Source organism: Hemibagrus wyckioides, linkage group LG07 (genome assembly GCF_019097595.1).
Source record: "Hemibagrus wyckioides isolate EC202008001 linkage group LG07, SWU_Hwy_1.0, whole genome shotgun sequence".
In the NCBI taxonomy this organism is placed as follows: domain Eukaryota; kingdom Metazoa; phylum Chordata; class Actinopteri; order Siluriformes; family Bagridae; genus Hemibagrus; species Hemibagrus wyckioides.
The window spans coordinates 25,757,401-25,784,900 of NC_080716.1; the positions used below are offsets into that span (position 1 = coordinate 25,757,401).

Consider the following 27,500-nt stretch of genomic DNA (forward strand, 5'->3'; position numbering starts at 1 on the left):
ACAATTAGACACAGACACACAAACTACACACACACACAGTACAGTTAGACATACACACAAACTACACACACACACACACACACACACAGTACAATTAGACACAGACACACAAACTACACACACACACACAGTACAGTTAGACATACACACAAACTACACACACACACACAGTACAATTAGACACAGACACACAAACTACACACACACACACACACACACACAGTACAATTAGACACATACACAAACAAACAATACACACACACACACAGTACAATTAGACATAGACACACAAACTATACACACACACACACAGTACAATTAGACACAGACACACAAACTACACACACACACACACACACACACACACACACACAGTACAGTTAGACATACACACAAACTACACACACACACACACAGTACAATTAGACACATACACAAACAAACAATACACACACACACACACACACACAAATAAACAATGAAGAGGTATAAATATATAAACAAATGAATAAACATATCTTATAAGCAGATATCATCTAAATGAATATTAAATAAATAAACAAAACTTATAAACAAGTGACACACGCAAACAAATAAATAAGGAAGAAATAAATGAATCATCATCTCTGTATGTCAACATGTCCTACATATAGATATCAATTAATTGACTGTTTAAATAAATAAATAAATATTCTCTCTCTCTCTCTCTCTCTCTCTCACACACACACACACACACACACACTCTCTTTCTCTGTCTCTCACAATCTCTTTCTCTATCTCCTTTTCAATCATTCTCTCTCTCTCTCACTCATACACTCTTTCTCTCTCTCCTTCTCACTCACTCACTCACTCATTCTCTCTCTCTCTCTCTCTCTCTCTCTCTCTCACACACACACACACTCTCTTTCTCTGTCTCTCACACTCTTTCTCTCTGTCCTTTTCAATCATTCTCTCTCTCACTCATTCACTCTTTCTCTCTCTCCTTCTCACTCACTCATTCTCTCTCTCTCTCTCCTTTACCTCGGGCGATTTTGATATCCAGTGCAGTGCGGATGAGGGACATCAGTGTTGAGGTAAAGTGGACGGTCATATCCTCGTCCACAGGCATGTTCATCAGTACCAGCCTCTGTGTGTTCGGACAGAACGAAAACCCGCTAACATTTTAGCTCCTTTTAGACAAGCGCAAGCTCAGAGAAACACTGAACAAACACCACAGCCTTCTCTCCCACCTTGTAGGCCACTTTAGCTGGACACTTCTTCCCCAGGCCCAGAGGAGGCGACATGTGGGTCAGCATCTCGTACATGGCAGTGTAATGAATACGACCACTAAAAAAATTAAAAATAATAAATAACATAGTCAGACATTTAATCTTCTCATGCATTTGTGACATGGAAATGTTCTCCAGTTAAAATCCATGTTTTTAATCATGCCTTAGTAATTTTTTTGTACTAAAACCCTACGCTCCTTTCACATAAGACTGTATATTCCTGATAATATTCCTTTCTTGTCCTTCACAGTTTGTAGAACCGTGGCAGCAGCGATTATAAAAAGCTGCAGAATTGGGTTTCCCGCTGTGCCACTGCGGGTAAAATCCCATTTAGGAGCTTATCAGTTCCTTTTCACGCTGTTCTCGTTAAGTGTTCCTGATTTTTTCAAAGGATTTCCCCACAACGGTGGAGTGTATGAACTCGCCCAGTGGGAGAACAGGGTTAAAAGTGTGTTTAAAAATAACAATCAAATTGAAAGGAAAAGTTTAACATGACGACCGCTACTGCATTCACAGATATATATCCACATTTTTAAGAGGACCCCCGACTTTAGCTTAACCTTCAACAACAACAAAAAATCCACGACACATCCCAGCTTCACTAAACACACCCATGCTGATATAGTAACGGGATTATTAGGTGATTATTAGGTGATTATTAGGTGATTAATTGGATCATGATTTAAAGCAAGGAGAACAATATAGTAATAGATATACAAGGACCAGGGCTGGAACCTTAGAACAGAGAGATATGATGCTTTATATAATAAAATATATATATATATATATATATATATATTATATATAGGGATATATTTCACTACTTTGCTTTTTACACAAGTCACTTGAAAGAAAATACATGTTTAGTGTATTAATATTAAATAGTGCTGTAATTTATTATTATTTTTTTTTATTATTTTTTAAAGACACACACACATACACACATATACACACACACACACACACACACACACACACACAGAGCATATTATACTCTGTCTCTGTCTCTCTCACTTTCTGTATCTCTCACTCTCTCTTTCTCTCTCCCTCTCTAACACTCTCTCTCTCTGTCTGTCTGTCTGTCTGTCTCTCTCTCTCTCTCGTCTGTATAAAAATGTCTGTATTTCACTTCATTTTTATATACGCTATATAACATTCTCACATTATTTATCTGGCTTTGTTTTATTGTTGTTGTTTTTTTACATCACAAAAAATTGTACCTGCACGTGTAATATCCCCAATTTTTTTTTTTATATATATAACTTTTACATCTGTTGTGATGTGGAAATAACTGAAATAAAATAAAATTCCCTGAATATGTACTAAATATGTCCGACGAGAAGCAGTTCGCTCCACTGTTTCTCTTTCCCTATTACTCCATTTTAGTGAAATTAGCATATACTGAACATGAAAACATAACAGGGTGAGACGGAGACAGACAAAGAGAAAAAGAAGACTGGATATTTGGGCTCCGTTTTCAAAAAAAAAATCCCAAATTGTGACTAGCTGTATGTTCTAAAAACCACCAACTAGATACATGCTACTGCTAGCACAGTGAAAGCTAGCATGTACTGTATGTTTCAAATCTGCATTAGCCAGCTGATGTGAACAGAACTAATGTCACTTTAGATTTCTCCTCAGCAGCCATTTTAGCTAGATAAATTTCCTACAAACTGTCTTAGCAATTTTGTGTCATATGTATTAGCTAGCTTATGTAATTAGCACAGTGACTTAGTGGTTGCCTCACAGCAAGAAGGTCCTGGGTTTGAATCCCGGGTTTGAACAGGCAGGGGCCTTTCTGTGTGGAGTTTGCATGTTCTCCCCGTGCCTGCGTCCCACGTTCCAAAAACATGTACATTAGGTTGATTGGTAATTCTAAATTGCCCATAGGAGTGAGTGTGAGTGTGTGTCTATATGTGTGGCCCTGTGATGGACTGGTGACCTGTCCAGGGTGTACCCCTGCCTTACTCCCAATGTGTGCTTGGATAGGCTCCAGCAGATCCCCCTGACCCTAATTAGGAATAAAGCGGGTATAGATAATGGATGGATGGATAACTACAGTGTTTTCTCTTCTCCTCAGCAGCCAATTTAGTTTTTAGTCCAAACTGTGGACTCTTTAGATCATTGAGTCACAATTTTCTCCAGCTTGATGCTAATGTTTTATAAAAACACAGTTCAGTGCTGTTAGCTTTTTTTTTTTTTGCAGTACTTTCTTGACGTTTGGCCCAGCGTCAAATCAACAGTGGATATTTGAAAGCTGTCTCTACTTGGGAGATCATTTCCCTCCCCGAATCAACCAGCATATGTCTGACCCTAGTTGCCAAATTACTCCTAATTATACTCGTCAGTCACACAGTCGTTAAGATCCCTCTGTTCCTCGAATCCGAAACAAGTGTGCATCTAATTTTTAGTCACTTTTTATGACTCACCATGCTGCTCGATCGTACTCCCCCCAGATCCGAACGAACTCGTCCAGATGGTGCGGTCCCAAGATGGAGGAATCCCGTGTCAGATACTCAAAATTATCCATGATCACAGCAACAAACAGATTCAACATCTGAGGAGAGGGAAAAGAATGCCGTCATATTAATCGTCCAACCTTAATGGATTAACACTAAACTATAAATAACATCTTGTATAATCTTTAAGTTCCCCACTGCTTTTTTATTGCTAAATTATTATATCATGACATACATAAAATATTTATAAATCATAATAAAAAAAATGGTTTGGCTCTTTATTATTGTGTATATTATTTTTTTCTAAATTTCCTTGTAAAATAGCTTGTACCACGAGCTAGATGTATCGCTTTAGAGACTTTTGCAGATATTTAAAAGTATATTTATTTATTTATTTTAAAGTTACAGGCTGAACACAAGTCTAAAGACTGTCAAATATGTAAATAAGCAGAATAAAGTAATTATTATTACTAGTAAATTGTTATTAATGATACAAATTATTTAAAATGAACATTTGTTGTGTTAGCTATCTCGTGTTAGCTATTTACTGTCACTGGTGCTAGTTATTTTGTAGCATTGGTGTTAGCTATGTACTGTCATTGGTGTTAGCTATGTACTGTCATTGGTGTTAGCTATGTACTGTCATTGGTGCTAGCTATTTTGTAACATTGGTGCTAGCTTTTTTTATGTCATTGGTGCTAGCTATTTTGTGGCATAAGTGTTAGCTATTTTGTGGCATTAGTGTTAGCTAGTTTATGTCATTGGTGCTAGTTATTTTGTCATATTACTGTTAGCTATTTTATGTCATTGGTGCTAGCTATTTTGTGGTATTAGTGTTAGCTATTTTATGTCATTGGTGCTAGTTATCTTGTGGCATTAGTGTTAGCTATTTTATGTCATTGGTGCTAGCTATTTTGTGGTATTAGTGTTAGCTATTTTATGTCACTGGTGCTAGCTATTTTGTGGCATTACTGTTAGCTATTTTATGTCATTGGTGCTAGTTATCTTGTGGCATTAGTGTTAGCTATTTTATGTCATTGGTGCTAGTTATCTTGTGGCATTACTGTTAGCTATTTTATGTCATTGGTGCTAGTTATTTTGTCATATTACTGTTAGCTAGTTTATGTCATTGGTGCTAGTTATCTTGTGGCATTAGTGTTAGCTAGTTTATGTCATTGGTGCTAGCTATTTTGTGGCATTAGTGTTAGCTAGTTTATGTCATTGGTGCTAGTTATTTTGTCATATTACTGTTAGCTATTTTATGTCATTGGTGCTAGCTATTTTGTGGTATTAGTGTTAGCTATTTTATGTCACTGGTGCTAGCTATTTTGTGGTATTAGTGTTAGCTATTTTATGTCACTGGTGCTAGCTATTTTGTGGCATTACTGTTAGCTAGTTTATGTCATTGGTGCTAGTTATTTTGTGGCATTAGTGTTAGCTAGTTTATGTCATTGGTGCTAGTTATTTTGTGGCATTAGTGTTAGCTAGTTTATGTCATTGGTGCTAGTTATTTTGTGGCATTAGTGTTAGCTAGTTTATGTCATTGGTGCTAGCTATTTTGTGGCATTAGTGTTAGCTAGTTTATGTCATTGGTGCTAGCTATTTTGTGGCATTAGTGTTAGCTAGTTTATGTCATTGGTGCTAGCTATTTTGTGGTATTAGTGTTAGCTAGTTTATGTCATTGGTGCTAGTCATTTTGTGGTATTAGTGTTAGCTATTTTATGTCATTGGTGCTAGTTATCTTGTGGCATTAGTGTTAGCTAGTTTATGTCATTGGTGCTAGTTATCTTGTGACATTAGTGTTAGCTAGTTTATGTCATTGGTGCTAGTTATCTTGTGGCATTAGTGTTAGCTAGTTTATGTCATTGGTGCTAGTTATCTTGTGGCATTAGTGTTAGCTAGTTTATGTCATTGGTGCTAGTTATCTTGTGGCATTAGTGTTAGCTAGTTTATGTCATTGGTGCTAGTTATCTTGTGGCATTAGTGTTAGCTAGTTTATGTCATTGGTGCTAGTTATCTTGTGGCATTAGTGTTAGCTAGTTTATGTCATTGGTGCTAGTTATCTTGTGGCATTAGTGTTAGCTAGTTTATGTCATTGGTGCTAGTTATCTTGTGGCATTAGTGTTAGCTAGTTTATGTCATTGGTGCTAGTTATCTTGTGGCATTAGTGTTAGCTAGTTTATGTCATTGGTGCTAGTTATCTTGTGACATTAGTGTTAGCTAGTTTATGTCATTGGTGCTAGTTATCTTGTGACATTAGTGTTAGCTAGTTTATGTCATTGGTGCTAGTTATCTTGTGGCATTAGTATTAGCTAGTTTATGTCATTGGTGCTAGTTATCTTGCACTACAAGAACAGTTTTTCCATGTTGATCAGTCTGGGCTGTCAAATAAATTCTTCCCAAAAAAGTATTTAATGATTGATTTTGGCTTGATGTTAAAGCATGATGATGGTTGTCATGACATTAGCTGAACATATGTTGATGAATGATGCACACCAGGTTATTTAACATGAGTCTATTTATCATGAGTCATGAGCTCATGCTGCAAAAATAACAGATTCCTGTTCTGACTCTTACACAATGAAGAAATAATGCAGCAAGGCGGTGGAAGAAGAAGAACAAAAAGAAGATATGCTTTCTTCTATCTATCTATCTATCTATCTATCTATCTATCTATCTATCTATCTATCTATCTATCTATCTATCTATCTGTCTGTCTGTCTGTCTGTCTGTCTGTATATCGATCTATCTGTCTGTCTGTCTGTCTGTATATCGATCTATCTGTCTGTCTGTCTGTCTGTCCGTCCGTCCATCCGTCCATCTATCTATCTATCTATCTATCTATCTATCTATCTATCTATCTATCTATCTATCTATCTATCTATCTGTCTATCTGTCTGTCTGTCTGTCTGCCTGCCTGTCTGTCTGTCTGTCTGTCTGTCTGTACATCTATCTATCTGTCCGTCCGTCCGTCGGTCTATCTATCTATCTATCTATCTATCTATCTATCTATCTATCTATCTATCTATCTATCTATCTATCTATCTATCTATCTGTCTGTCTGTATATCGATCTATCTGTCTGTCTGTATATCTATCTATCTATCTATCTATCTATCTATCTGTCTGTCTGTCTGTCTGTCTGTCTGTATATCGATCTATCTATCCGTCCGTCCGTCCGTCCGTCCGTCCGTATATCGATCTATCTGTCTGTATATCTATCTATCTATCTATCTATCTATCTATCTATCTATCTATCTATCTATCTATCTATCTATCTATCTATCTGTCTGTATATCTATCTGTCTGTCTGTCTGTCTGTATATCTATCTATCTGTCTGTCTGTCTGTATATCTATCTATCTGTCTGTCTGTCTGTCCGCCCATCCGTCAGTCTATCTATCTATCTATCTATCTATCTATCTATCTATCTATCTATCTATCTATCTATCTATCTATCTACCTATCTATCTATCTATCATGCAAAATGCAGAGCAGATTAATTATTTAAGGTCTGAGCTTTGCAGCTTCATTATCAATCAACATGAAAGCTAATTAAAAAAATAAATCATTTTCTACAAATACAGTATATCATATAAAAACTCCAGTCTTACCAGGAAGGAACTGAAGAAGATGAAGGAGACGAAGTAGAAGTAGGCGAAGTCTGTTCCACAGCCGCCCTCGTGATCCGGAGAGATGAAGGGTGGAGCGATGGAGGGGTCAGGCTCACACTCCTGACCAGCCAAACACGACAACATGATCTCCTGCCACGACTCTCCTGTCGCACTCCTGCACACAAAACAGACAAGTAGAGCTAGAATCAATACATCAGTCTGATGATGTGATCATGATCTTTCCTTTACACACGTCTAACAGATATAAAGGGACTTCTCACTCAGTAAAGTCCTCCTTGTTACTCTTGTATTATGATGCCAAAGGGGATTAATAGAGTACTAATAAAGTTTCTATATCTTTTTGCTAATTTGTGTATTAAATTTATAGAATTGATAGAGCTATAAACCTCCATAATTATATAATAAAAAACTGTATAAAAGTGAAATAAAATGTAAAGTGCATAAAATTCTTTTAGTGTCCATTCGCTTTACTTCTTTTCTCATTAATTAGCTGTGCAGAATTATATTTGTAGTAATAAAATAAACAACATTTAGTAATAAATAACAACATTTCCGAACACTTTCCTACTTAATCTTACTTTATGAAAAATGAAAAATAAATTATATTAATGTTTTGTTTTTTGTTTTTCTTTTTTAAAAAGAGCGTAACACAATAATTAGTAAAACTATCTTTATAATAAAATCTGAAGTTTTCTGCATTAGCTCACCTGAACAGCAGCATCAGAGCACCGAAAAACGTCTTGAAGTTGTTGTGCTGGTTTATATGGCTCTCGTCATTCAGCTTAATATTTCCGAACACCTACACACACACACACAGCGGCACACAGGACGAGGTGCTCGTATATACACACACCACTCATATGCACTGAATCCAATCCCAGAAAGCTTTTAGTAACGCTTTATTTGAAGGATACCTGCAACGGGGCCTTCGTGAAACATTCATTAGCATTGTAGTGAATCTTTAATAAAGTAATGATCAAGAATTCATGTAAGGCTTATGTCAGAACTTGTGAGGCGACATTTCATTTAATGAAAGGTTAAAAGAGTGAGGAGAGAGGAATTCTCAATTTTTAATTAGTTGGAGACTCTTCCAGCTCTAATTATTCATCCATAACTTATTATTTTTCTTTGTCCTAACCAACAGAATATTCACGGTTTGAGATCTTCTGTATAGCTCGTGTGTGTTTACTGTATTTGCATCATACAGAAGCATGAACTGAGATTCAGTGTGCTGAATGAATCCAAATGATTTTCAAGAGAGCTATTTATTTAAAAAGAATCAGCTAAATAACAGAAGAGCAAAGTCGTCTTAAGGATTTCTGAGTGTAGAGCTTTCAAGAAATGGGTTAAAACATGAACAATACACACTAACAGCTTACCTGCATGCCTATGATGGCATAGATGAAGAAGAGCATAGCAATGAGCAGGCATACGTACGGCAGCGCCTGAAATCAGAAAGAGTTTTATTATTTTCCTCTTAATTCTTAGCTTTAAATTCCCGTAATTCTTACTCATTCATACAGTCTCTACACCCACACTCCTTAACCTATGTATTAAATATAATTAGTAATATCCAGAAAACAAATAGCACAATTCAGGTATGTGTCAGAATTTTAAGCCTCCTGGTGGTCCAGCGGCAGGATCCCGCGCTCTCATTGCCCTGGCCCGGGTTCGATTCCCGGGCAGGGTGCTAACCCAGCCACAGGAGAGTTAACTCTCAGAGCTGGTTAATGGGAGGGTTGCGTCAGGAAGGGCATCCGGCATAAAACCTGTACCCAACTGAAACAACCGGACCAAATGATCCACTGTGGCGACCCCGAACAGGGAGTGGCCGAAAGAACAAGAACAACAACAACAACAGGTTTGTGTCAGGATTTTAACATTAAGGATCATGGTTCTTACCTTAAAGGATTGGACGAAGGTCCAGAGAAGGATTCGTATGGTGTAGCCCTGCCTCAGGAGCTTAATGAGCCTGGCAGCACGAAACAGCTTCAGAAAACTCATATTAAAAGTGTTCACAGACTAGAAGAGAAAGAAGAGGAGAATTTGGTAAAGAGCTGCTGTAATGACGTCAAAGAAAAGCGAATATATAAATGTTCAAACGGTTTTCACCTGCAAGTCTACAATGATCTCAGTGATGCTGCCGAGGACAGTGATGAAGTCAAAGATGTTCCAAGTGTCTCGGAAATAATTCTGCGATAAAAGATAAACATGTTGTAAAAATGATATACACTATATTGCCAAAAGTATTCGCTCACCTGCCTTGACTCGCATATGAACTTAAGTGACATCCCATTCCTAATAGATAGGGTTCAGTATGACGTCGGTCCACCCTTTGCAGCTATAACAGCTTCAACTCTTCTGGGAAGGCTGTCCACAAGGTTTAGGAGTGTGTTTATGGGAATTTTTGACCATTCTTCCAGAAGCGCATTTGTGAGGTCACACACTGATGTTGGACGAGAAGGCCTGGCTCTCAGTCTCCGCTCTAATTCATCCCAAAGGTGTTCTATCGGGTTGAGGTCAGGACTCTGTGCAGGCCAGTCAAGTTCATCCACACCAGACTCTGTCATCCATGTCTTTATGGACCTTGCTTTGTGCACTGGTGCACAGTCATGTTGGAAGAGGAAGGGGCCAGCTCCAAACTGTTCCCACAAAGTTGGGAGCATGGAATTGTCCAGAATGTCTTGGTATGCTGAAGCATTCAGAGTTCCTTTCACTGGAACTAAGGGGCCAAGCCCAGCTCCTGAAAAACAACCCCACACCATAATCCCCCCTCCACCAAACTTTACACTTGGCACAATGCAGTCAGACAAGTACTGTTCTCCTGGCAACCGCCAAACCCAGACACGTCCATCAGATTGCTAGATGGAGAAGCGTGATTCGTCACTCCAGAGAACGCGTCTCCACTGCTCTAGAGTCCAGTGGCGGCGTGCTTTACACCACTGCATCCGACGCTTTGCATTGCACTTGGTGATGTATGGCTTGGATGCAGCTGCTCGGCCATGGAAACCCATTCCATGAAGCTCTCTGCTCTTTACGTGGCCTACCACTTCGTGGCTGAGTTGCTGTCGTTCCCAAACACTTCCACGTTCTTATAATACAGCTGACAGTTGACTGTGGAATATTTAGGAGCGAGGAAATTTCACGACTGGATTTGTTGCACAGGTGGCATCCTATCACAGTTCCATGCTGGAATTCACTGAGCTCCTGAGAGCGACCCATTCTTTCACAAATGTTTGTAAAAACAGTCTGCATGCCTAGGTGCTTGATTTTATACACCTGTCACCATGGAAGTGATTGGAACACCTGTGAGCGAATACTTTTGGCAATATAGTGTATATATATATATATATATATATATATATATATATATATATATATATATATATATATATTCTACCAATTGGCAATGAAATTAAGGAATAGATTGATATATGAATAAATGAATGCTTCATCAAACTCAAAGCACATGCTTTACTATAAAGAAAGTGAACTTGTTGTGTATAAAAAGTGCTGCTTAAATCATACACTGTCATTGGTTTAGGTTCCATGAAGAAAACCTTTTTTTAATAAAATACTTGATTATCTATGTTTAAACTCCATCTCTGAGCCACTCACCATGAAGCCAAAGGCCATGATTTTGAGGATGCACTCCATGGAGAAGAGCACGGTGAAGGCGGTGTTCAGGTGCTTCAGTACCATGTCATAAGCAGCTGGAGCCGAGTGATACTGCAGCGACACACGTTAAACACGGTTACAGAGTCACCACTGAGTATTAACTACTAGCTGATTTACTGTAAGTGATATAGAGCCATAAAGCCTCTAAACCAATTCTTTTGTATTAACACCAGACTGTCACGAGTTCCTAAACAGCCTCATGCCCAGATATCACCAAAAGGGTAATAACTATTGTTCTGCTCTGCTGCCTCATTGAATATAGAGTGAGGCATTGATATCAAATTTGTACGCAATATATATATAAGGATAATATAAATGTCCTTATTAGTAGACAAATAGTAATTAATAATAATAATAATAATAATAATAATAATAGAAATAATAATAGTTGAATTTCTTGTTGTAAATATAACATCACTACTACTACTACTACTAATTATAATTTAATTAATGCTATTAATATCAATCTTCTTCTTCTTCAACATAATGATAATTATTTTAATAATAATAATAATTTATTTAAAACTATTATTATATATTTTTAATGTGAAGTATTTGTTTATTTATTTATTTGTCTTATTTATTTATTTTTATGTTTCTTCTTTTAATTTTTCATTAAAAAAAAAAAGTTTTTCATGCATGTTTTTTCTTGTAAAAAAATTCCTAAAAAATAATTCCTAAATATTTCTATTAAAAAATTCTATATAGATTTTAATCCATGAATTAGGAATCGTGGTGAAATATGCTATGATTATGCTCTGCTTATAGGTAGTGAACTGCACACAGGTCACTTTAAGAAGAAAATGGACCTAAGACCCAGCATAACGTGAGTCTGAATAAACCAAACTATGATTATTGGTGTGACCTCTACATTTAATTGGCTGCGGTTAAAAAAGGATGTGAATTTCCATATGTTCCATTTGTCCCATATGATCAGCTTGACTTCCAGCATGTGATGCCGCGGCTTTTACAGGATGATGTTGCAGAATATCAGTGCAGTTACCTTCATCATGAGGACCACGGTGTTGAGCGCGATCATGACCAGGACTGTGTACTCAAACGAAGGAGAGACGACAAAGTGCCACAGTCGGTACTGGAGCGTCTGTCGGTTCTGGGGCATGTAGCGCGTGAAAGGCTTTGCACTGATAGCGAAGTCGATGCAGGCTCTCTGAAACATTCAGGGAGGAAAAACACAAATGTTTTGGTGTGTATCAGGAACTGCTTTGTGATTTCAAAGAAACGAAGCTTCTTGCTCAGTGGCATTAAGATTTTATTTAAGATTTATTTTGGTCAATCATTAACATTTCACTCTTCCCTTAAGCACAAGTAATAAAAATGTCAAAACTCAACAATTCATAATTTTTCTCTACTCTTCGCTTGTGTCTGATTGCATTGCAACTCGGACCAGACTTGAAGCTCCGCCCACTTGGCACTAACTCTTCATGTCATATATCGGCATTAAAACCTCTGAAAACCTTTCTTTAGATTCTTAATGTACACTCACGTCTACACACCGATAATGTGTATTCACGTCTCTTCAAGATCGGATCACACACTCTTAAGAACAGTTAACATAGAACATTAGTCATGGACATAATTACTCACACAACACATTCAGTAATCGAGAGCCGGAGTGCCTTAGCATTAGAGTGAAACACTGCAGGAGGATCTGATCTAACCCCTGGCTTTGTGGTTTGACGTGAAAACTCACCTCATTTTTCTCCAGGTTACACTCCTCCATCATTTTGTCCCCTTGCTCCTGGAATGTGATGATGATAAGAGCGACGAAGATGTTGACGAAGAAGAAGGGGAAGACTACAAAGTACACCACGTAGAAGATGGACATCTCCATGCGGTTGCCCCGGCTCGGGCCGTGATCTTCCTCGGTCACGTCTACTGAGTGCTGAAGAACCCTGAAGGAGTGAAAGGATCAGACAATAATGTGAGTGAATGAAGTACTTATATTTACAGAGCATGCTCACTAACACATACATAGAATTCATTAACTTATTTTAACAGATTCATGATCAGCCATAACATTAAAACCACTGACAGGTGAAGTGGTGAACGTTGAGGGAACAGTCAAGCTCTCAAACTTGACATGCTGCAAGCAGGAAAAATGGGCAAGCGTAAGAATCTGAGTGGGACAAATACTGATGGCTAGACGTCTGAGGAGGTGTTTCAGTGACAGGTTTCACAGTAATGGCTGTGTTTTATCACATTGTTGTGTGAAATCACATTTTTTTTTATTTACTGTAAGAAGGCCAGCTATTGTTCCTTCAGAATGCCAGAGGAAGACACTCAGTTTGAGGCTACACTCATGGGCCATTTTATCTTCCAGACTGGTCATTTAGAGGTGGACAGTTACTACATTCTTAATTGTTAAGGAGCCAGTGATAGGGTCATGAATGTCCAGGGCTCACTGACATGTCCCACCCCTGGACAGCTGCCACTGGGTTTAATGGTATGGCTGATTGGTGTAGATTCCTGGTTTATAATCAAATCTATTGTCTGTTTCCATAAGTATAAAAGATTATGATGGAAATGGAGCCCTAAAATCTGACTGGTGATAGGTGTGTGTGTGTGTGTGTGTGTGATCCCTGCAACCCCTGGGCCCCTGAGCAAGTCCCTCAACTGCTCAGTTGTTAAAAAAAAAGCCCTTTAATAATGATTTAAAAAACACCAGTAATATTAAATGTTTGTATTCCAGTAATAATTCCAATATCCAGCAGTATATTATGTAATACTAATCGCAGAACAGAATGACAAAGTAAGTCGAACACAACCTTTGTTATATAAACTGCCTTTTGAAAAAAAAAAAAAAACTCTTTTTCAGTAGGGAAACAAAAGACAAGATAATAACGTCTCATGTTGAAAAAAAAAAACAATGTTTAATTGCCCCGAACAGAACACACGGTTTTAATCAGTCCACACAAATTGAGTGCTAATTGACTAAAAAGAAAACGAAAAAGAAAAGATATCTCTGCTGTCAAAGAAAACCTCCTCGTATTCAGATGCAGTGAAGACGTACAGTAACGTAAGATAACGTATCAAGTGGGGTGGAGTTTAACGTGATAATATACACACACACTACCAGTCAAACGTTTGGACACACCTTTTAATTCAATGTTTTTTGTTTAGGGGTTTATTTTCTACATTCTAGAACAATACTGGAGATTTCAAAACTATGAAATAACACACATGGACTTAAGTAATCCATATGTAATGACAACAAAAAACAGTCAGTTGTTATTTTAAGACACGGAGGTCAGGTGTTCTGGAGTAGTTCTTGCAAGAACCGTATTGTCAAGTGCATTTGCAAAACCCATCAAGCACCATGATGAAACTGGCTCACATGAAGACCATCCCAGTAAAGCAAGACCAAAACTGACCTCTGCTGCAGAGGAGAAGTTCATTTAGAGTGACCAGCCTCAGAAATCACCAATTAACAGCACCTCAGATTAGAGCCGTTATGAAGGCTTTACAGAGCATCAGTAGCAGACATATCTCAATATCAGCTGTTCAAACGAGATTATTATGTATTTCGGCCGCCTTCAGCGTTGTTTTACAATGTAGAAAGAAATAAATCAGGAAAGACCATGGGATTAGAAGATGTGTCCAAACTTTTGACTGGTAGTGTATATCACTCATATATACACTCAAAAACCTTACTACTTGTAAAGCTACGCTCATACATGCACCGGGTGGCGTTCGTACTACTGGTTTCCATGGTGATAGCATTTATTGGTGGGTGGAGCAACTAGCATTCCACCAATCAGCTCTCTTGCTGCTACAAGGAAATTTGGGTGTTTGTATATAATATAATAAAATTCAGCAGAGTTCATTTGCATCACGTTATCTGAGATGAAGTAGAAGCGGTGTGTGCTCTCTAGCACCGATCACGTCGCTCTACTGTCTAGCTGCACTGAGTCGCTCTATATTTGCATAGAGTTGAACTTTTAACAGCTTTGTCATGTCTCTGGACACGCCCACATCTAGTTGCTAACAGTTGTCGTCGATCATGTCACCGGAAGTCAGCGGATCTTATTGAAAATGAATGATCTCCGGTCTACTTTGTCTATGTGTGTATGCATGAACGTAGCATAATAATCATAGACAACGTACCTAAAGAAGCCCAAAAACCCACTTGTGTTTAACCCAAGTCTGAATACATCCATAAATATTGACGTAACGTTTAAATCGGTTAAAAATGAGGTAACACTGTTCCTAAAGTGGCATTCATAAGACTACATAACACCCATAGGTCATATCCAAGGGTCTTGGTTAAGTCTTGGACTGTGGGGATGTAGTAGCTTAGTGGTTAAGGTGTTGGCCTGCTGATTGGTTGTGAGTTCGAACCCTAGGTCCACTGAGCTGCCACTGCTGGGCCCTTAAGCTAGGCCCTCAATCCTCAATTGCTCACTTATACAAAATGAGATAAAGATGTAAGTCGCTTTGGATAAAGGCGTCTGCCAAATGCCGTAAAGTAATAAGCTTATGTATGTTTATGTCATTTGTCATGTAGGAGTTATGACTGTCTGATGAACACCAAGTAAACTGTCACCCACAATATTTTACTATTTTTTGTAAATTAATAATCTGTCAAAGCAGATTATTCATCTTATTCCCTGGATCTGCGAAATAAAAACAACTCCAACCATCTTGAGAGTTCATGATGATGAGACCATGATGGCAGAACGCCCAGAATGTTGCTTTCTCTTTTGCAGTAAAGCTGATTTTGTGCTGTAGATGTGGGTGGAGTGAGTGAGTGTGTACGTACTGTGGCCAGCCTTCTCCAGTGGACACGGTGAAGAGCGTGAGCAGCGCCCACATCACATTATCATAGTGGAACTCGTGTCTCTTCCACTCACGCTTCTTCACCTCCTTCCTGTCCCTCCCGTAATCGATGTAGTAGCCTCTGTACACACACAGGGCCAGAATGGCGTAACAGTTACACTGCAGTTTATGAATGTATTATTGATATTTGATATCTAAGTCTTACATAAATATAGACATACACAATATATGTGTGTGTGTGTTTTTTGTAACAGCAGCCTATAGTAACCACTTAAAACACTAACACTCCATATAAACAAAATGATTCTCCAGTTTTAGCATGTTGTAACAGACTAATTTTCTGATTTTTTTTCCGAAGTAAGAAAGATTTGGTGGTTCAACACAACAATAAATAAAATAACAATAAATGAATAACTTTAAATGATTAGTAGAGTATTTTTATTGTGTGTATATCTGTTTTGAGAATGTGGTAGCTTAGAGGTTCCTGTATTGGACTACTGGTCAGAAGGTTGTGCATTCAAATCTCAGGTCCACTGCTTTGCCCTTGAGCAAGGGTCTTAACCTTTAATTGCTCAGTTGTATAAAATGAGATAAATTGTAAGTTAGGATAAGGATAAGAGCATCTGCCAAATGCCAGAAATTTGGCAAATTTCTGTAGTATAAGATAAATGCGATTGTAGCTCAAGTGGTTAAGGCTTTGGGTGTTGATTGGAAGATCAAGGTTCAAGCCTGGGCACCACCAAGCTGCCACCATTTTGGCCCTTGAGGAAGATGCACAACCCCACCCCATGCTCCAGGATGGCTGACCCTGCGTCTTTGACCCTAAACCTCCAAGGATGGGATATGTGAAGAGAAACTTTCACCGTGCTGTAATGTATATGTAACAAATAAAGCCTACTCAACTTAAGAAAACATTTCAGGATGTACCGTTATCGAAGAATAATCAACATACAGATGATAACAGAAACCTCGGCTGCGCTGGCACCCCCACTTTTTTATTTTATTCCTTGCACAATATGTTCCTTACTGAATAAACTCACTCTCCAAATGCTAGATGAAGTTTTATGCAAATGAGAAGCTTAATTATATCTCATACAGATGGTAGCAGGCAAAACGTCCATTATACACTACAGTGATGGGCAAGACTGTTAAGAGAGAGCGCGAGTGTGTGTGTGTATGTGTAGGATGAGCGCGTCTGTCACACAGAGGTCTCTCTTACTTTCTGCCTTCCGAGCAGATGGACCAAAAGCGGTAACTTCGGGCCGAGAATCATTTGACCGCCAGACCAGTTGTTTCTGAATTTAAATAAATATAGCTTGGAGATGCTGAATTATCACTCTTTAGTTTGAATCACACAACATAGATTTACTGATAAAGACATTTTGGAGATTTCTTTTACATTTTGGAAGATGTTTATATGCTAAGCTGTGATACTGCTAACTTGACATGGAAGTGTATATTTACCTCCTGTGTGTGTGTGTGTGTGTGTGTGTTTATATAGAAATATCTGACAGCTTTGTTCTTCTGGAGACATTTGAGTGGCCAAGTATTCCAAAATCTGCAGACTCCACTAGATCCCTGAAGGTGTACTGTGGTATCTGGCACCAAGATGTTACCAGCAGATCCTTTAAGATCCTGTAAGTTGCATGATGGGGCCAGGACTTAAAGAACTTACAGGACTTAAAGGATACTTTTAATATATACTGACCACTGCAGACCGGGAACACCTCACAAGATCTGCAGTTTTGGAGATGCTCTGATCCAGTGTGTGTGTGTGTGTATGTGTTCATATAGAAATATCTGACAGCTTTGTTCTTCTGGAGACATATGAGTGGCCAAGTTTCCCAAAATCTGTAGCTTTTATTTGAAAGAATCAACAGTTACATTTTGGATACTGAAGTTAAAGTTAGGACTAGATTTACATTCATAAATATTTATGTCAGTGGAATGTCCACTATTGTGTGTGTGTGTGTATGTGTATTTGTGTGTGTGTGTATAGTACTCACTGGCATTCTCTCTGTGTGCCCATGGAGCCGTCTGTACAGTAGAAGAACTTTCCTTTAAACAGCTGAACCGCGATGACGGCAAAGATGAACATGAAGAGCTTGTAGACGATGAGGATGTTGAAGACGTTCTTCAGGGACGTCACCACGCAATCGAACACGGCCTGCGTGCACAAAAAAAATAAACCCTCAATACAAATGTATGTAAGTCTGACAATTCAATCATCTCTACTGTTTAATTCAGCTAGACATACAAAAATACACAGCAGGAGGAACCTCCAGGGCCGAGGCTCTAAAGCTTGACAGTTTTTCAGAATAAAAATTTTATGTTTTTTTCCAGACAAGATGCTGGGACTCGTTTGAACTTTCAGATTTCTGTACCTATAGGAACCGTCGGTACTCGACTAGTGAAAGTATTTGTATTTGGTTATATAGTCTTGCTGCCATATAATCACACTACATGCAACATTATGCACAGAAAACCTCACTATTGTGCTGATTTATTTCCTGAAATCACTCATTTTGATCCAAAAGAAGATGTAGTACAATACATATGCAACTAACTAACTAATATTTTGGTCTAGAACTGATAGAAACGACACGCTTGCTTTTAATTTTTATTAAGAAAAGGTTGTATAAAGTTCGAATTTAAATGGCTTAGCAGTAAATAGCTTGAGAATCAGCCCTCATCTGCATCACTCCACGTCATTTTGGTTCAATTGTCTATTAAATCATGTAAGTAAACTTTCTCAAAATCTAAATTGTAAATGTGAGATTTTTGAGACCAGGCTTTTGTTCTGTGCATGTGTTGATGCCAATACAAGCAGCTGTTTCCCTCAATGTTGGATTTAATAATAGTCACGGAGCGCTGGAATGACGGTGCAGAAAGCTTTTTTGTTCTCGTCCTTGTGACTGTGTTTAAGGTTTTAATAATGCATTGTGGAAACCATTTCAGGTAATCCTCGTGAGGCTGAGTGAAACGGTTACCTTCAGCTTTGGAAGCCTTTTGATGGTCTTGAGAGGCCGGAGAACTCTCAGCACCCGCAGAGACTTAATAGTCTTGATGTCTCTGCCTTTGTTGTTTCTGTGATTGGAAAAGCTGGCGTTAGTCAGACTCACAGACATAATACTCTCTCGCTCCAGAGCAAAGAAGAAAAAAAAAGGATAGCGTGTAGGATTATAACCCAGAGTTCTCATTTTTTAACGTTTAGAAATGAAATATTGAGCCTAGATATGTGTATTCATTAAATAATTAACAATCAGAAGACGGATATGAGTTTAAAGTGGATCACAACACTATGAAACCTCAAGAGATCCAATACTGATGTCTCACCTGCTCCACTGACGAAAGAATATCTTGAGAGCGATCCCTTTAAAAGCCTCTAAATGGCATACTTACATACAAACATACTATTAGTCTATGAACGCTGCTTACTTTATTTTCGTGTTTGTTTAATTATGGCTCTGTGTATTTGTCTCGTCTTCGATCCCCGTCACGTCATTGGTTTGTTCCCTGATTGTGTGCGCCTGTTCTGTGTTAAATCCTTTATTTATTCCCTGTTGTGTTTTCGTGTCCTTGCTAAATGTATTCTGCAATTCAGAGCCTTATTTTCAGTTACATGCATCCATATTTATTTTGGTTTTTATTTAATGAAACTATTTTATTTAATGAAATAATATACAGCACATCACACTTTTTATACACTTATAATTAGATATATTATATTTTTTAATATTTATATTTATAGTAATGTTATATACATATAATTAGTTATTTTTTATATATATTTATATTTGCAAATTTAAAACAAGTGAGTCCCTGTTATCGCTTACATTATAACAGCTACAATCACTCAGCTCCTCTCTTTTTTCTTAACCTTTTCTCGACATTGATGAGATACAAATGCAGTTGGTCATGAAAGTAAGAAATAGCTAACATGCAAGTCCCTTAAAATCCAATCCTGTCGCTTATATACACCGATCAGCCATAACATTATGACTACCTGCCGAATATTGTGTTGGTCCCCCTTTTGCTGCCAAAACAGGCCTGACCCATCCAGGCATGGACTCCACTAGATCCCTGAAGGTGTACTGAGATGTAACCAGCAGATCCTTTAAGTCCTGTAAGTTGCAATATTCGGCCAGGACTTAATGGACTTAAAGGATACTTTTGATAGATACTGACCACTGCAGACTGGGAACGCCCCACAAGAGCTGCAGTTTTGGAGACGCTCTGATCCAGTCATCTAGCCATCACAAATTGGCCCTTCATCAAACTCGCTCAAATCCTTACACTTGTCCATTTTTCCTGCTTCTAACATCAACTTTGAAGACAAAATGTTCACTTGCTGCCTAATATATCCCACCCACTAACAGGTGCCATGATGAGGAGATAATCAGTCTTATTCACTTAATGTTATGGCTGATCGGTGTATTTTCCATATATCATTGCCCCTGTCACCTCACTGGTTTGTTCCTCAAGTGTGTGCACGTGTTCTGTGTTAACTCCTTGATTCGCTTGCTTATTTATTTCCTGTTGTGTCTTTGCGAAGTCTTGCCAATTGCACCATGCAGCTCTGAAATTTATTTTCCGTTCCATATTTATTTCAGTTTTCTGACTCATGCCTAGATTATTAATATTGATTTTGGTTTATCTTCATTTAACGCCGCTTGACCCATGCTGCGGTTCTGGATACCATTCTTGGATTTGCCCAAATAAATCCCACACTACGTATTTTAGAGTATTATGTACATAGTATGCTATAAATTATCATTGGAATACAACACTGTCATTCAGATCCACCTGAGGACTCAGTTACCTTGGACTTACATCACACTGCTAGACTATCACTCATTAATATTTATATCTACACAGTAATAAATTCAGGCAAATGGAAACCACTGTTCTTCTGGTGCTTCCTGGAAAAATTCGTCCAGAGCAGTACACATCGTATCAGATCTCGTGCACTATGATTTACCTCGTAATTTAATTTCCGACAGAAAACGACACGGACGAGTCGAATATAGTGTACACTTTACAACTTTGTGAGTCCTAGGAAAAGGATTTAACTGACAAAACACTGCACAAAGGCTGCACACATGAACGCTACTGACATGAATAATACATCTGTTTCAACAATATGAATGAGAAGTGTGTGGCTTTACCCCATGACATTCCTGGCAGCCACAATGACACAGTCCACAGAGAAAACAGAGAGAAAGAGGGACGACAGAGAGAAAAAACATTTACAGCAAGAACGAGATTAAAAACAGAGAAACACTGCAGTGCAACACATGAAACAGTTTGTCTTCCTGACACTGATTTATTCTAGATGAGCAAAAACTGTACTTTCTCATGAGCTTTAAAAGAGTGATAGCTAGTTTACTGTAATCATTTCAACTGAAACCAATAATATTATGAACAGTTAGAAATCAATCAATCAGTCCGTCTATCTATCTATCTATCTATCTATCTATCTATCTATCTATCTATCTATCTATCTATCTATCTATCTATCTATCTATCCATCCATCCATCCATCCATCCATCCATCCATCCACCTATCTATCTATCTATCTATCTATCTATCTATCTATCTATCTATCCACCTATCTATCTATCTATCTATCTATCTATCTATCTATCTATCTATCTATCTATCTATCTATCTATTTATCTATCTATCTTACTATCTATCTATCTATCTATCTATCTATCTATCTATCTATCTATCTATCTATCTATCTATCTATCTATCTATCTATCTATCTATCTTACTGTCTGTCTGTCTCTCTATCTATCTATCTATCTGTCTGTCTGTCTGTCTGTCTGTCTGTCTGTCTGTCTATCTATCTATCTATCTAATTGTTTTGTTACAAAAATCTGCAGGTTTTGTTAGGGTTTGTTGTTTTTATTGTTGTTTTGTTTTGGCTAACCGATTGTAACATCCAGAAATGTATCTTGAAGTTAATTCATGTCAACTCTAGTTAGATCGAAACGTTTCACTGTTCATGTGAGACTGAAGAATCTGCTCTGATGAGTAGTGAAACGTTTTGATCTAACTAGAAAGATGTCCGGCTGACATGACTCAACTTCCAGATATCGCACTTGGATGACTGAGAATGAATCTTCACAGACACATCCAGAACTCTACATGGTAAAATGTAGTTCTATTACATTAATTCAATAAACAAACTCTGTGAAAAGGCTACAAGGAAATCACTCACGTCAGAGCGAAGGCGATGAGAGCTCCAACCACCACTATGAAGTCCAGGATGTTCCACAAGTCTCGGAAATACGAGCCGTCATGCAGGATGAGGCCCTGGTCGATCATCTAACAAATACCAAGGACAAATAAATAAAGTATTTTCAATGAGATATTAGGACACAACTAGGAAGGAGGAAGTGTGGTCAAATATTGCCAACAGATTATGTACCTTTATGATCATTTCAAATGTAAACACGCCCGTGAAAACGTAATCGAAGTAACGAAGAACCTGAAAGAAGAGAAAATTCAACAGTGAAACCTGACAAGTTAACATATAAAAATAAATGAATCGTAAACATAAACAAATAATTGAAAATAATTTTAAAATCTCATTAAATTAAATGATTTGTGTAAGAATCATAAAAATAAATGAATCATGTAACGATCGTGTAAAAATAAATTAATCTAGTTTTTTAATCTATCAATTTCTTAATAAATGAATCATTCAAAAATCACACGTGAAATAGAATTAAATAGAATTAAGAATTAAAAAATCTTGTGAAAAAAATATATATCATGGAAAAAATCATGTTAAAAACATCTAGATTATCTGAAATGAATTGTAAAAATCCCAAGTGAAAAAGAATTCATATATATATATATTTATTTATTTATTTTAAATCATAAAAATAAGTGAATCATGTGGAAAAAAATCATGTAAAAAGCATTTAAATCATTAGGGAAAAAAGTGTAAAAAAATAAATCATGTAAAAAGATTACATATAAAAATAAACAAATGAAAAAAATAAATTTAAATAAATGTAAAAAAAAATCAATAAATTCATTGTTAATTAAATGTTAAAGAATTATAAATCTTGTGGAAAAATGTACGTCAAAAATCAAAACTAATAAAATCTAAAACCATATAAACTCAAAACCGATTAAACCCAAATGTAAAACTAAAAGAACTGTAAAAATCCCAAGTGCAAATAAATGACTTATAAAAATCACAAGTAGAAAATTAAAAACACGTGCAAAACATCCACACGGATAAACGTCATATATAAATATGATTCTTCAAGGTCATTTGTAAGGGTGAGAAGAAAAGGAACTGTGTTGTTAATGAGGCTAAAGTTTCCTACATGGAACCTACATGATTCCTGAGGTTTAAAATGTTAAAAGATTTAATCTGTTACCCGGTTGCGCTCTGAGTTGGTGCACACGGGATCCTCTGCGGCCAGAGCGATGCTGCTAGCCACGATCACAAGAAGAATGGTCATCTCGAAGTAGCGTAGCGTCACTACATAGTGGCAGATTCTGCGGATCCTACAGTTCGGATGAACAAGAAACACTCAGCATTGAGTTTCATTGTAATTTGGTTCCAAAATGACTTCACTTGTATTTGAGCTTACGGGTTTTTGCTTTTGAAAATGAACATGCTATCCGGTGCCTCAGGTTTGGCCACTTTAGTTGGGGCATCTTTATCCATGTCATCGTCATCGTCATCATCATCATCATCATCATCGTCTCTACCAGTCTTTTCCGAGTGAGACGCTTCCACGTCCTTAAAACTGACTAGAATAGATCATAGTTCAGAGTCGTAATAAGTCAGTAAGTCAGGAGGCATATAAATAAAGCACTAGTGTTTATGTTAGGTTTACGTTACAGTGGAAATAGATATTGAATTGAATCAATATATGAATGAAATTCAATGCGTACTGATTGAATTGTAGATCAGTGTCAATTTCTGTGAGTTCTTGAATCCAGAAATACATTTATATTACTAAAGGAACCATATAGTAAAGATGACGTAGTTTACCAGTCATTGGCGTTAACTCTAAAAGCGGCTGCGCAGACATCTCTCTCATAATGCTTGCTTCCATCATCGACTCCCCCTGGTTTAAATAGCAGGCATTGTTCTCGTTATCGATGGCTTCCCCTGAGAGGTAATTAAGCTCTGGAGTATTTTCTCCCCGGTGCTGCGGGCAGGACTCGCTCTCTCCGTCTTCGCCCAGAGCCGTGCAGGTACACTGAAGCCCAGACTCGCCCTCAGGAACCTCAGATCTCACCGAAACCTCACACACACTGTCCCTGAAAAAGACCATCGTGGGTGTTAAAAGGATGTTGGAAGCCACAGAGGACAAACTAAAGTGTAGTTATATTAATAATGATTTATATTAGTAAATAGTATGAAGTAAAATACATGACGGTGTTTAAACAAGGTTTGCTGTTCTTGAGCTCTATAGTAGTCCTGACTCCATCTTAGGTTCTGAGCCAGTCCTAGTCTCTCTAGAGTTCCTACTCTATCCCTATTCCTCCTATTCGTACTGGATCTCTGTCTTCTAGACCAGGGGTCATCAACCAGTGAACCAATCCACATGTTTTTTTTTTTTTAAAAACATGGCCTTAGCCAAACATGATCCAATCACATACAACTTAGTGACCTGAAGGAAGCTTATCAGACCAGAGACTAGCTACAAGACACAGTGTTGCCTCAGAAAGGATGAAGTTTTCACACTTATAGCTTTGTATTAGCTTTACCAAACTGCTGATAGGGAATGTCTTAAAAACAGTTGACCGAATCATAATGTCTAACGTGTCTAAATGAAGTGAGAACTGTACATTTACACAAACTCTAACTGTGGTATTTAAACCTTTCTAACCAAGGACCAGGATTTCTGCTTGTTAACGCAGGAAGGAATTTGCACCTGTTTCATTGTGCCCATTGAATTTCCTTATCATGTCACACTCATTTACATTTTTGTCATTTGGCACATGCCCTTATCTAGAGCAACTTACAATTTATCTCAATTTATACAACTGACCAATTGAGGGTTAAGGGCCTTGCTCAGGGGTCTAGCAGTGGTAGCTTGGGGGATTTATTAGCTTTCTATCAGTAGTCCAACACATTAACCACTAAGCTACCACATCCCCCATAGAAGAATCCTTTATTATCACCACACATACATTACAGCACAGTAGAATTCTTGTCTTGGCATATCCCAGCTAAGGAAGTTGGGGTCAGAGGTCAGAGGCTGGGGCTCGAACCTTATGTTTCGATCACCAACCCAGACCCTTAACCACCTGAGCCACCACTAAGCCACCACACACTCCACAGTAGTCGCTCATATGAAAGCAGACACTCAGGGCTTTAATTACACCCAGGGTCTGGTTTCCTTCTACCTCACAAATACTGTACTAGTGGCAGACCCTCATCCAGGAGCCACCAAATCCCTGACTAGGATAACCTGGACTAGAATAATCTAGACATTATACTCAACCAAGGCGATTAACTAGACAATATTATACCTATGCTGTTCCTCGTCAGGCTGATGGGACATAATCGGCTCACTGTCATCCATCAGCAAGCTCTGTCTGGACTGGGAAGCCTCTCCGTCGTCCCCTCCTTCCTGAAACTGTTCCTCATCTGTGTTTTTATTCTCCGTCCTGGACTCACGGTGCCTGTGTCTCCGGTGTCGGCCACCCTGCACGACGCCTGCCGCCGCAGCAGCCCGGAACTTTCGCGCCACCCGATGCCTCCTGTCCGTATTGGAGCGATGGATGGTGCCTGAGGATCTGTCCTCCATCCCAGAGCCCATTAGAGACACCGGCTCTGATTCTGGCGGTTCAGGGAGTGGGATCGAGATAGACATGGGCGGTTCGGGTAAAGGCATGACGACTGACATCGGTGACTCGGGCAGGTGTGCCGGACTGGCTTCAGCAGAGGGGACGATGGTGTGCGTCTGGTGGTGGCCACTCATTGGTGTGCCCATAGGGTCCTCAGTGGGGCTGTCAAACAGAACCTCGCGACTCGCCATCTGACGGCGTCTGCGCAGCTGGTTGGCACGTTGCTCCCACACAGACATCTTGATCTTGTTGCGTCTGTCACGTCGGTTGGCAAATGCATTCGAAGGCTGCTCCTCAGCGCCTTTCGCCCCCGCCGTCTCATCCTCTGCCTCGGCTGGGTTCGGCCTGCCTCTGTGAATGGCTCGTTTTCTGTAGAGATACGGCCTGCGCCTCCGTCTGCTTCCACAAAACACAGACTTAGTCACAAAAATCATTATTTTTCAAGTGCACAATCACAGTAGCATTCACGGGGAGTGTGTGTTTGATCAAATCTGAGAAATTAGAAGAAGTTGCAAAATAATGGTTATTGGTTCGGGTTGGAGGAATTCAGAGTTGCTGGAAAAAAGAGCATTCGAGGGGGAGGAAAATAAATGAAAGAAAGAAAGACCCTAGAAACAGTTGGCTAGGAAATGAAAAGGACGAAACAGTTCAAAACAGAAACAGTGTATTAAAGTTGCACGTGTGTGTTGAATAAGTGGAGTAAATGCAGATGATGAGATGGAGGTGGAGGATGGAGGCGGAACAGGTAAAAAGGGGTATAGAGAGACAGCGCTACTCACATTGATACGCATTCTTTTGTTGTCCATGTGACCAAATGAATGATTGGTTGGAAATAAGCCATTAGTGTATTTGTACAGCAGACAGACAAAACAATCAGAGTGACAAAGACCAAGTTAGGATAACTAAAGATAGCCAAATTGATTAGCTAGAGAGAATTATTTTTTTAATATGTTATTGTTAAAGACGTGAACCAGATGACCGATAATTTGCACTAAAAACAAGACAGTCACTTCCAGTAAGCAAAGCAGCCATGCACCATGCTATCAGTGGGGTGTGTTGGTCTTACTGCCTCAGTACATGCTGTTATTTTTGGATGTCTACACAATTTACAGCTGAGTGCAAACATTTGTGAGATTTATTTATTTTTCCCCCCACAAGTTTTCCTATTGGATTTTGGCTCCTGGATGGTCTCAGATCCTGAAAATACCCAATGATACAGCCAGACTGCACAACATAATCCAAGCCAGAAGCCAAAAATCCATTAGGGTCCCTGTTGAAGCAACGGTGCCTAAATGTCACTGCACTTTCTCTCACACAGAGTTTCACTCCACAGCACGTTTACCGTATATATTATAGCTTTTTATTTCCCCCTGCATTTACTTCTTTCCGATTAAAGCCCAAACTCCAGTGTCATGTTCTCAATGCCAGTAGTTTGTGTTCGCAGTTCTTATGAAACTTCACTTCTCGGGGTGGATGAACCTCGCAACACTTTCTGCCAAACGCCGTGGGTTGCGTAGATTGAGAAAACTCAAGACATAAAAATTGTATTTCCCCTGGAGAGAAGCTTTCTTGAGTCGCTAAGGCGGTGGACACATGGCTGTCTAGTCAGGCTTCCAGCCATTTCTTATGCAATAGCTTGATATATCTCGCAACAACTGTGCTTAGCTTTCGATCGCCGTTCTGAGCGTCAGTGACGGTTTGGTCTTTGTCACTCCATAACCATAAACTGACAAGACAATACAATGGCAGCATCATAATATTTTTGCATTAAGTCCTTCAGGCTGTGTTCAATGCACCAGGCAAAGGTTTCTACTGGAAGCATCGGGC

The 27,500-nt window shown here is 38.5% G+C and overlaps 1 protein-coding gene across 3 annotated transcripts in view; it reads right to left on the reverse strand.

Moving 5' to 3' along the window:
• The window catches only part of cacna1eb (calcium channel, voltage-dependent, R type, alpha 1E subunit b), an 84,575-nt gene that overhangs the window by 10,746 nt on the left and 46,329 nt on the right, over window positions 1–27,500 (reverse strand). For 2 of the 3 annotated variants that reach the window (XM_058395107.1, XM_058395106.1), the window contains exons 19-38: window positions 25,356–26,072; window positions 23,866–24,137; window positions 23,459–23,621; window positions 23,243–23,372; window positions 22,276–22,335; window positions 22,066–22,172; window positions 18,826–18,922; window positions 17,842–18,002; window positions 15,819–15,956; window positions 12,750–12,951; window positions 12,042–12,206; window positions 10,979–11,089; window positions 9,473–9,553; window positions 9,263–9,382; window positions 8,740–8,805; window positions 8,068–8,159; window positions 7,340–7,514; window positions 3,698–3,825; window positions 1,230–1,326; window positions 1,021–1,126 (exon numbers count right to left, since the gene is read on the reverse strand). In XM_058395107.1, the coding sequence (XP_058251090.1) occupies window positions 1,021–1,126; window positions 1,230–1,326; window positions 3,698–3,825; window positions 7,340–7,514; window positions 8,068–8,159; window positions 8,740–8,805; window positions 9,263–9,382; window positions 9,473–9,553; window positions 10,979–11,089; window positions 12,042–12,206; window positions 12,750–12,951; window positions 15,819–15,956; window positions 17,842–18,002; window positions 18,826–18,922; window positions 22,066–22,172; window positions 22,276–22,335; window positions 23,243–23,372; window positions 23,459–23,621; window positions 23,866–24,137; window positions 25,356–26,072 (3,188 nt within the window). The remainder of the gene's footprint in view (window positions 1–1,020; window positions 1,127–1,229; window positions 1,327–3,697; window positions 3,826–7,339; window positions 7,515–8,067; window positions 8,160–8,739; window positions 8,806–9,262; window positions 9,383–9,472; window positions 9,554–10,978; window positions 11,090–12,041; window positions 12,207–12,749; window positions 12,952–15,818; window positions 15,957–17,841; window positions 18,003–18,825; window positions 18,923–22,065; window positions 22,173–22,275; window positions 22,336–23,242; window positions 23,373–23,458; window positions 23,622–23,865; window positions 24,138–25,355; window positions 26,073–27,500) is intronic. The other variant, XM_058395108.1, reaches the window with a different exon arrangement.